The 11547-nt window shown below is 44.2% G+C and overlaps 1 protein-coding gene across 7 annotated transcripts in view; it reads right to left on the bottom strand.

Moving 5' to 3' along the window:
• Window positions 1–9109, bottom strand: part of LOC132232290 (ATP synthase subunit f, mitochondrial-like) — a 42723-nt gene extending 33614 nt beyond the window's left edge. For 2 of the 7 annotated variants that reach the window (XR_009452393.1, XR_009452392.1), the window contains exons 1-2: window positions 8249–9108; window positions 6007–6127 (exon numbers count right to left, since the gene is read on the bottom strand). Coding sequence is in view for 4 of the 7 variants with exons in the window: in XM_059691730.1 (XP_059547713.1) it covers window positions 428–1506; window positions 6007–6127; window positions 8249–8701 (1653 nt within the window). In the remaining 3 variants the exon portion in view is untranslated. Of the gene's footprint in view, window positions 1–415; window positions 1507–4903; window positions 5061–6006; window positions 6128–8248 lie in introns of those variants that run through there. The other 5 variants (XM_059691730.1, XM_059691733.1, XR_009452394.1 and 2 more) reach the window with 5 other exon arrangements.
• Window positions 9110–11547: the final 2438 nt, after the last annotated feature.

Here is an 11547-nt window from a genome sequence, read left to right as displayed (position 1 = left end):
CTCTTGCATTCACTGAACTGAATGTATGAGGTGTTTTGGATGAGAAAGTACTTGAAATCCTCTCTACCATCTAAGTAGAAAGACAATTGTAAGTTACTAAAATGAATTCTTGGGGAAGTAATGTGAGTGCAGAAGATTTGGTCCAAGAGCAGCAGAGGTAAGGGTGGAGAGACAAGGACAGACTGTTGCACCCTTTTCAGAAGTCTCCTCACAGATCCATCTGGTAGAGGGGCTCCCAACTTACATGCTTCTCCTTCATAGCAATACTCTATCAACATATGTCTTGAGATTTAAGTCAGACTGAATCTATCTTGGTTCTGATGCCCAAGGAAATATGACCCATGATTGACTGAAATATACCAAAAGCCAGAGAATGTAGTTTCAGGGCAATAATAAAATGAAAGGAAACAGCTCATGCAGAATCGTGTCAAAATGATGGGGCTTTATTTCTGTGGATCCTTTGGTGTCGAATAAGGTGTGGACTCTGTCTAAAGCTATCCCCACATTCAAGACATTTATAAGGTCTTTCTCCAGTGTGAGTTCTCTGGTGTATAATGAGGGTCGCACTCTGACTGAAGCGTTTCCCACAGACGGAACATTCATAAGGCTTCTCCCCAGTGTGGGTTCTCTGATGTTTAGAGAGGTCAGAGCACCGTTTGAAGCTTTTCTCACATTCTTCACATGTATAGGGTCTTTCCCCTTTATGGATTCTCTGATGTCTAAAACGGTTGGAAATACGGCAGGTCTCCCCACATTCAGAACATTTATAGTGTTTCTCTCCTATGTGGATTCGTTGATGCCGATTGAGATGTGAGCTCTGTCTGAAGCTGTCCCCACATTTGGGACATGTGTATGGCTTTTCCCCTGTATGCGTCCTCTGGTGTTTAACCAAGGCGGTACTCTGAGTGAAGCTCTTCCCACATTCTTTGCATTCATAGGGTTTCTCCCCAGTGTGGATTCTCTGGTGTTTCAAGAGGTCAGAACGCTGTTTGAAACTCTTTCCACAGTTATCACATTTATAAGGTCTTTCTTCACGGAGCTGCCTCTGGGTCTGAAAAAGGCCTGGAGTATGGAAATTTTCCACATTGTCAATAGATTTGTGAGGTTTCACCACTTGAAGTTTCATTATATTTAAACTCTGTTTGCACCTGTTGCCATGTTCAGCACCATTAACAGACCTCTCTGCTGTCAGGCCAGGCTGACAAAGAACCAAGTTGGAACTTCTGGCACTATTCCCAATTTCATTATTTTTGGAGTCTCCCTCTTCTGTGGGAACATTCTTGAGATCTGAGATGCTGGTGAGTCTTTGCTCCTCAGGAGAATTTTCAAGTTTTAGGAATAAAGGGTTTCTTGAGTGCTTTTCCACCATCTCCTCATGGGTGTCACCACATTTGGACAACAGGGGAGCATTCCCCTGGGATCTTTCTTGTAGCTGCATCTGTGGCTCTACTTCTAGAATTTCTTGCTTTGGAATTAACTGTTTGTTCTCTGTTCTGGTTTCCAAACCTGAAACATTAAAATACAAATTGCTGACATTTCATCCTGTGCAAGAGTGAAATAAACAAGTGCTAGCAGAAAAATAGCCCCACCAATAACCTTTTTAATCTCATAAAGCCACTCCTGAAGTTGAATTGTTTTAGCTAACCTGTCATATGTGTTCATATTTTCCTGTACAAACCCCATGTCTTTGCTTTATACTTGTGCCCGCACCAACCAACCCATCTCTTATCCTCCTGCCCCACTCCACTGTTCTATGAGTCACCATATTATGACAGGCAAATTTGGAAGGGTGTCAAGAGAGGTGGTATAGCTTTTATCCTATGGCTGAAGGATGGTTTGACAAAGAAATTCTATTCACGATGAGTTACTGTATTAGACATACCAGGTGCCTCCAATGTCTGAAGGCAGAGTCTGTGTGGAAGATATATCTAGTACTGATTGAAAGTCTATAATGAACAGTCAAGACACCAGAGTCCATCCCCCAATCCAGAATTCTTACAGTTTACTCTCCAAGAAGGTCAGACCAGATAAATTCTGGATCAGGGACATCAGGCATAGCTAAAGAACAGGTGACAGGTACCATTAGCATATCAGGACAATCAAGTGAAAACTAACACACTAATTGGTAAAAACCCAATATAATGTCCTCTCCTCACGCTCAAACTACTGGCTCCAAAGCTTATGTTTTCCAGGCAGAAAGGACAGAAAAATTTTTTTTAAATCCTCACCTGAGGATATGTTTAATGATTTTTAGAGAGGAAGGGTGAGAAACATTGATCAGTTGCCTCCCATTCTCAGCCCCTACCAGGGATTAACTGCAGCCTCTTTGGTGTACAGGATGATGCTTCAACCAACTGAGCCACCTGGCTGGGGCAAGGGCAGAAATTTTTACAGCAGGAATTTCATAGGCTTATTCCCTATTGTATCCCCATCTACAATAGCACCTGGTTTACTGCAGATAATAAAATATTTGTTGAATAATCTCTTGTTGTTGAAATATTTGTTGGAAAATAAAGCTAAGGAGATCTCCTAGAAAACGAAATAAAAGAAAAAGAAATAGGAAGGGGATCAGGGGACTTGACAGAATCAGTCCATCGTCCCAACATCCAAATGAAAGAAATCCTGGAAGCAACATAGTAAAAATGAGATAAAAATAAGTAGATAGATAAATAAAAAAATACTATAGAAAATTTCTCACAACTCAAAGATATGGGTGTCTATATAAGGGCCTGCCAACTACTCAGAACAATGAATGGGGAGAAAAAACACCTACCTCACATTAAGCCATATCCATTGTGAAATTTCATAGTAGCAGGAATAAAGAAAAGCTTCTAAAGTAGTGGTTCTCAACCTTCTGGCCCTTTAAATATAGTTCCTCATTTTGTGGCCCAAGCATAAAATTATTTTTGTTGCTGCTTCATAACTGTAATGTTGCTACTGTTATGAATCGTAATGTAAATATCTGATATGCAGGATGGTCTTAGGCGACCCCTGTGAAAGGGTCATTCGACCGCCAAAGGGGTCACGACCCACATGTTGAGAACTGCTGTTCTAAAGGCTTCTACACAGGACAAACAGATTGTATGACAAGGATAAAATATCACAGTGACATAAGATTTCTCAATAGCAACATGGCAAGCTAGCCGGAAAATTGTCTTCAAAATTCAAACATGTTATTTCTAATATTGAATGCTATATCCAGCCACACTATAATACAAATGTAAGAGAGGACTAAATATATTTTCTGACATTGACAAAGTTTCAAAAAATTTAGCTCCCAAGTATATGTTCTCTGGAACACACTAGAAGAGTTCTCCATCAAATCAAGGGGGTAAAACGAAGGAAGAAAATTATATGGAATCCAGGGGGAAAAAAAGGAATTCCCAGGGTGACAGTGAAGGAGAGTCTAGGACAGTGATGGCGAACCTTTTGAGCGCAGCATGTCAGCATTTTGAAAACCCTAACTTAACTCTGGTGCCGTGTCACATATAGAAATTTTTTGATATTTGCAACCATAGTAAAACAAAGATTTATATTTTTGATATTTATTTTATATATTTAAATGCCATTTAACAAAGAAAAATCAACCAAAAAAATGAGTTCACGTGTCACCTCTGACACGCGTGTCATAGGTTTGCTATCACTGGTCTAGGACAACAGCTGGATAACAGGTCTGGAGAAGAAGTCTATTCACACTGGAGCAGAGGAAGCCTCAGGGGAATCTCTCCAAGGGGATATTTAAATGATGGCATATCTGATATATGTGAACATGTTGAAAGGAGTTTTATATTTCTAACAGAAAGCTTGTGAGTGAACTAGTGTTCAGTAGTTAGAAGAGTAAGCCCATGCAAAATGAGGCATTTTTAATTCCAGGGAAAACTGTAAAAGGAAAGTGTAAAAGCTGTAAAAGAAAAGTTATTCAGTATGTGGGTGAATGTAGATAGTATTTTGTTTTTTTAGATTCAATTTTGATAGATACGTTTTTATTGCCATTTTGTTGTTCATATTTTTAATCTTTTTTTCCTTCTCCTTTTATTCATTTATTTTTAATATATACAGTAAATATACTAGAGGCCCAGTGCACAAATTCATGCACCAGTGGGGTCCCTTGGCCTGGCCTGCGGGATCGGGCCAAAACCGGCTCTCCGACATCCCCCAAGGGGTCCCACATTGCAAGAGGGTGCAGGCCAGGCCAAGGGAGCCCACCAGTGCATGATTGGGGCCGGGGAGGGACTTGGTAGGTTGGCCAGCCAGGGAGGGACTGGAGGAGGGCTCCAGGGCGTGTCCGGCCAGTCTGGCTCAGTCCCAATCGGCTGGACCCCAGCAGCAAGCTAACCTATAGGTCAGAGCGTCTGCTCCCTGGTGGTCAGTGCACATCATAGCGAGCGGTTGAGTGGCCTTAGCATATCATTAGCATATTATGCTTTGATTGGTTGAACAGCTGACTGGTCAACCAGACACTTAGCATATTAGTCTTTTATTATATAGGATATAATAAAATATCTATTTTTTAAAAATCAACATAAATGATGATAATCATTGATTGGCTGTCTCCTGCATGTCCCACACTGGGGATCCAGCCCACAACCCAACATGTTCCCTGACTGGGAATTAAACTGTGACCTCCTGGTTCATAGGTCGATGCTCAACCACGAGCCATGCCTGCTGGGTTCTCCTATTTTTAAAAGGAATACTTATGGGGAGGGTGGGAGGGCAGGAGGGGGGCAGGTAAGAGATCAACCAAAGGACTTGTATGCATGCATATAAGCATAACCAATGGACATAAGACACTGGAGGGTAGGGGGTAGGGGAGGCCAGGGGATTATCAAGGGCGGGGGGGGGGGGGGGAGGAGACATATGTAATACTTTAAACAATAAAAAAAATAATAATAAAATGAAAAAATAAAAGGAATACTTAGACTACTGTGTTAAGACATCATGCCATCAGCTGAATACCAAATGTTGACAAGGATATGGAGAAAGAATTCTTGTATACTGCTTGTATCCTTCTGGACAGCAAGATGGGCAAATATCCCTAAATATATTCTTGTCAGAAACTCCTACATATGACCACAGAGAGAAAGACACAAGAATGTTCAGTGTACTGTTGGTAATGGTGAAAAACTGGAAGTCTTAATCTCCATTGACACTAGAATGGATAAATGAACTTGGGAATATTCTACAATGTATATATGGATGTTAAAATGAATAAACTAGAGCAATGTATATCAACGTGGATAAATCTCAAAATGTAGTGTTGGGCCCTAGCCAGTTTGGCTCAATGGAGAGAGCATCGGCCTGCAGGACTGAAGGGTCCCAGGTTTGATTCCTGTCAAGGGCATGTACCTTGGTTGCGGGCATATCCCCAGTAGGAGGTGTGTAGGAGGCAGCTGATCGGTGTTTCTCTCTCATTGATGTTTCTATCCCTCTCCCTTCCTCTCTGTAAAAAATCAATAAAATATATTTTTTAAAAAAATATGAAGCCAATATGGCTGATATTAAAATCTGATAAACCTGGGTGGTAGCCAGAACCGGTTTGGCTCAGTGGATAGAGCGTCGGCCTGCGGACTCAAGGGTCCCGGGTTCGATTCCGGTCAAGGGCATGTACCTTGGTTGCGGGCACATCCCCAGTGGGGGGCGTGCAGGAGGCAGCTGATCAATGTTTCTCTCTCATTGATGTTTCTGGCTCTCTATCCCTCCCCCTTCCTCTCTGTAAACAAATCAATAAAATATATTTTAAAAAAAACAAACAAAAAAAACCTGGGTGGTAGATACACAGGTGTCCATTATACTTTTCTGTATGTATTTTATTGAAAATGAATTAAAACAAGAAGCTGAATCTGTCACCTAACAAAACAGAACAGAAAGGTCTTACTTAAGGTCACAAAAGAGAACCTAGAACTCTCAACCTATTTCTCTGAGTGGCAGACTGGCTCAGGGATCAAACTGAAGCAAACCCTTCACAGATGACACATAGCTAGAAACAAGCAAAGTCATAGCACTTACTTGGTAGGACTGTGTTCCCATAATCCTTCAGCGTGCCCTCCCTGTAGAAGTCCCTCTGAACTGGGTCCAGGAGCTCCCACTCCTCCCTGGTTACAGGTACATCCTTGACCTTCACCGATCCCTGAAACAAAAAGAGACCTCCCATCAGCACCTGCTGTCCCAGGACAGCCTTACCACTAGTCTCAGGGTAAGGCTAGACTCAGTCAGCCAGTACTGCGGAGGAAGCACTGAGAATGAAGTAACAAACACTTCTGTTGAGCCTTTGCCAGTGAATCTTGTACTGACTGGGTAGTTTCAAAATGACCAAAAACAGAAGCTGCCGTTCTCTTGCAATCCCAAAAAGCCATTCTGTGGACTGTCTACACTAACTTGGGGTAAGAGCAAAATAATCATTTGAGTTACATCACTATGATTTACCAAAATGGAAATCTGATATAGATTAAAAATGTATAGATAACCAGACCAGAGTCCTAAATTCCAATGCTGGCTCTGTTTCTTCATGTGTGAAATGGATATAAATATCTGTCTTAAGAAGCTGAAGGTACCTCATCAACAGCAGGCACTTAATTTCCTTTCCCTTCCTTGACCTGTGCACAATAAGATGATTACCCAACAAGATGATCTTTTGAAAAGCTTATCTTACTGTAAGTTGACTATGTACAGAAGGTAAAGCCACAGTTCTTAGAGAGGGAAGGTTCTAAAACTGGTGCAGAGAGATTGTCTAGGTTCCAGTGATGACTCATCAACTGACTCCAAATATCTCTCACTCAATGTGAGGGAATTTTTTTTTTAATTTTCTACTATGTTCTGACATGTTAATAAAAAAAACTTTCTGGCTGGGAGACTTCCCCTCTGAGTGTCAGCCAATTCTTAGAGAGCAAAGGTTCAGCTGAGACTGGTTAATCTAGAGCCCTATCTTCTCTATGGGGCCTGCACACCCAAGGAGGCAAGGTTAGCCCCTGCCTTAATCATCCCAAGGTCAGGTACCAGGCAACTAGGAACCACTGCATAATTTACAGCTGACTGGAAGATTTAAACTAAGCAATCCTATTGTTTACCCTGCCATGCTCTTCCTTTCCCTCTAAAACCCCAATTTAGACTCTGGCCTAACTTCTCCCTAGCTCCTGTCATCTGTCATCTGCCTCCTGACTACGACCTGGTGTCTTTCCCATGAGGTTCTGTGTAGCATGCAGTGCCTCCTGTCCCCAGGACCTGAGTATAGGACATTTCACACCTTCCTCCCTCGCCCAGCCTCTCCTCCATCTCTGCGTAAAGGAAAACCACACTCCTGTGTGTCTCCTCTTAATACTTCATTACAAACTATTTCCCTTCTAACACCAGATGTGTGTGTTTCGACACGTCAAGCAATTCTCCAACACCAGCTAGCTGTATCCTACAGTTTAACTCAATTCTGACACCATGTACCTGGAGATGGGTTCAGATCCCACAGGTTAAGGGAACAGTCCTACAAGACTGCCCCTTCCCAACTTCAGATGCTAACTGTAAGCCCACATCCGGTTTCTGACCAACCAGCTTTAGATCAGAGGCTCCCTTGACCCTCTCTTTGGGTTCAAAATCAATTTCCCAGAGCAGCTTCAGAACTCAGGAAAACAATTTACTTACTAGATTACCAGCTTATTATAAAAGGTTGTAACTCAGAAACCACAAGATGGAGGAGATGCATAGGGCAAGGTCTGGGAAGGTCCCATGCTCGGAAGCTTGTCCCCATGGAGCCTGGCGTGGATTGCTCTCCCACTAAGTGGATGCCCTTACAATCTGGTACCTCCCTGAACCCCATGCAATTGGAACTTTTATGGAGGTTCATCACGTAAGTGTGATCAGTAATTAACTCCACTTCCAGCCTCTCTCTCCTCTCTGGAGTACTATTATCAGCTGTGGGAGGAGGGAGTCGCCAAACCGTTCAAAAGTAAAAAAGGAACCCCACTTTCAAAGTGGTGGGGCATTGCTCTTCTGGCATCCTGACATCTTTCTTGCCCCAACAATCTAGTTACACAAAAGGGTGTCTCACAATGAGTAAACAATACTCTCGAGTAGGTGTTGTGCTGAGCGGTCTCCAACTCAAGGATCATTTCCTGAATGGATTCGTCACTGTTTCCTACGGAAAGGAAGTAGTGTTATGCACATTCTAAAGTTCACACAAAATGTCACAAGGAAGAACAAAAACCTTCTGAAACTCATACACCTCCCTTCCCCACACTCCCACCACCAGCGCACTCCTCACCGGGAGCGAGGTTCCGCCGCGCGTCCTCCGAAGAGCCCGCAGCACGGCCGCAGCCTGGTCGCCGCTCGCGGGGTCGCGCCTCCGCACGCGGTCCCGCAGCTCCGGGGGCAGGGCGGTCAGGAGCTGCTCCAGCACCAGCAGCTCCAGGATCTGCTCCTTCGAGTGCACCTCCGGCCTCAGCCACCGACGACAGAGTTCCCTCAGCCGGCTCAGCGCCTCTTCGGGTCCGGCCGCCTCCTGATAACGGAACCGCCTAAAATACTGTCGACAAGTTTCGGGATCCAGGCAGTCCACAGGCGGGCCGGGCTCCCGAACTCCCGGTGAGTCTTCCTCCACTTTCACTATCAGAAGTCCATCTCGCAGGGGCGGCGCGGCGACGCTCGGCCCTGCGGCCACCAACCGGGCCCCCGCCTCGGCGTCACTGCCTTCACTTGCGACCACGCTCGAACTCATCTTTCTTCAGTACGCGCTGACTTTCCCGGAGTTTTGCCTTCAGGTGAGAAGAGAACACACCCTGCAAAAACCCACGGCACTCATCGCCCTTCCTTAAGTTGAGGCGCAATCCACCCGGCCCCCTGCAGGAGTCCTCCCACCGCCGGCTTCGCCACTTAGGACCGGCCCGGCCCGTGCCAAAAAAAAAGCAACAGAAACTAGTAACTCGGGCCGGAAGTGCGTCACCGACTCCCTGCGGTAGACACCCTCCCGGGCATTTCCGGGATCTCTCTAGGCGCCCTGGAGGACTGGGATGAATCTTGGTGGTTTGCCGCCCGCCCCTTCCAGGGACGCTCTTCTTGTATACTCTCCTTTGCGCAGATTATAGTCCTTTGGGTTGCAGAACTAAGCGATACTCTTCTTTTAAAACTTGAATGTCATTCTTTAATACCCTGTCTGTGAATAAATTTTTATTTTAAAGTCTTGTTTTAGGAAAAGTTAAAGATCCAACTGTACAATGAGTTGTAAAAAACATTCACCCATGTGGTATTTGTTTACACAAGAAAGGTTTGTAGAGTATCTTCTACATGACAAAACATCGTGCTCGACACCATAGATGCAAAACATAGTCCTTGTCCTCAAGTTGCTCACAGTCTCCCGGGATCACGCTGGAGGACTGGGCTCAGGATGGCAGTCCTTTATTCTAGGCTGGGTAAGGGAGGTGTGGTGCTTGCATCCACACTGGCTGGGTGAAAGGTCATCCTTTCTCCCACGCAGCCTAGGGGAGGGGTGGTGCTCCCTTCCAGGTTGCCTGGAGAACTGGGCATAGTTGATTCTAGGCTGAGTGATGGAGTCCCAGGATCTCTCCCCTTCTGCCCTGATGCCTGAAACCCCTGGGTTGGGGAAAGACTGATGTTGGGGTCAGAGGAGGGGCAGGGCCTTACCCTGACCTTGAGGCCACAAATCTTGGTTTTCATGCTAAGGTGAGGTAACTGCCCATGATATTGTTATATGTTTTTCTTGTGAGTAATTCCCATATCCGTGCTTCTCATAGTCCATGGTCTTCATTATTTGGGCTACCTGGGGGCTACGTCACCCCAGGGTGGCTACGTCACCCCAGGGTGGCTCTATGTCTGGTCTTAGTTCCTCTAACTGCCCAATGTTGACCCAGCAGTTTTTCATGATATTTTCCAGGGTTGGTCTTTGGCTAGAGTTGAGGGTTATTAATTTTCATAACAGTTTTTGGCATTGTAGAGACAGGAAGTATGGTATAAAGAAGCACCCATTCAAGATGTACTCAGTAAATTCGTCAAAATTCTTTACCACAAATGGAAGCTCTCCTGTCACCATCTTGTAGAGCACTACCCCCATGTTTCAGACATCCATCTTCAGGCCCTCGTAGAGTTCGAACCCGAACAACTCTGGGGCCATACAGGGGGTAGTGCCACAGAAGGTAGTCAGTTTTCTTCCATAAATACCCTACTGAGGCCAAAGTCTGCTAATTTCACATTCATCTCACCATCTAGAAGTATGTTCTCCGGCTTTAGATCCTGATGTATGATGTGTCTCTGTTGACAGTAATGGACGACTGATAGTAATGGTCGGAACAGAGCTTGGGCTTCCTTTTCCGCCATGGGGCCACAGTTCTCTAAGTAGTCGAATAATGTTCCTTCACTGGCATGTTCCATGAAGAGATATACTTGGTCCTCGGTGGTAATGACTTCAAACATCTTGGTGATATTAAGATGATCTAGTTCCTGTTGATTATAATAGAATCAGGGACATAGAAAGGGAATGGACTGACTATTCTTGGGGGGGAAAGGGGTGTGGGAGATGTGGGAAGAGACTGGACAAAAATCGTGCACCTATGGATGAGGACAGTGGGTGGGGAGTGAGGGCGGAGGGTGGGGCGGGAACTGGGAGGAGGGGAGTTATGGGGGGGGGGGGGAAGGAACAAATGTAATAATCTGAACAATAAAGATTTAATTAAAAAAAAAAAGATGATCTAGTTCCTTAAGAGAATGAATCTCTTGGAGAACATCAGAGAAACTCTGCCATTGACAACTTTCACAGCCATCTCTGTGCTGGTGACAACGTGTCTAGCCAGCCTCACCTCTCCAAAGCATCCCTTGCCAATGATGTTGAGTATGAGGTAGTTGCCAATATGGCACTCCTCATTGGCAGAGATGGCTGCAAAGTCATCACACTTAGTGACTTAAAAAATAAAAAATATTCTTTGATATCTGTTCTCACTGAAGTGGATCTGTGGGAGGAGGGAGAGAAAGAGGAGGAAGAGGAGGAGAAAAAAATGAGAAAATAAGCCAATTAGTCCATGTCCAACAGGTCACTACCAATCAGCTTCCTGGGATCTAACAGACTAACATCTCAGCCCAGCCAAAACCTTATAAAGGAATGGTTTGCAATTCCATCACAGTAGCGCCTTATGAGGTCAGAACAAGAAATGGATCAATCATGGCTGGGGATAAACCATAGTGGTTTTCTCACTCTTTAGTCTCATGACCCTTTTCTCACTTTTTAGTCTCAGGACCCCCAAAGAGCTTTTTGTTATGTGTGATATTCAAGATTAATATTTATTTAATCTTTATTTTATTAGAAATGAAAATCTGTAAAATGCAAAAAAAGAAAAGTCTGACTTATGTTCGTGCTTCACATCTCAGTTCAGATATCACCTGCTTAGAGAGGACTTCCCTGATCATCCATTCCTACCCACCTCACCCAGCACATCACGTTTTGAATTTTCATAGCACTGACCACATTGTAACTGATCCTTTTTTTAAAAAAAATCCTCACCTAAAGATATGTTTTTATTGATTTTTGTTTTTTTAGAGAGGAAGAGAGAGAAACAT

The sequence above is a fragment of the Myotis daubentonii genome, chromosome 4 (genome assembly GCF_963259705.1).
Source record: "Myotis daubentonii chromosome 4, mMyoDau2.1, whole genome shotgun sequence".
NCBI lineage: Eukaryota > Metazoa > Chordata > Mammalia > Chiroptera > Vespertilionidae > Myotis > Myotis daubentonii.
The sequence above is the reverse complement of the archived record's forward strand: the minus strand, read 5'-3'. Positions and strand labels throughout refer to the sequence as shown.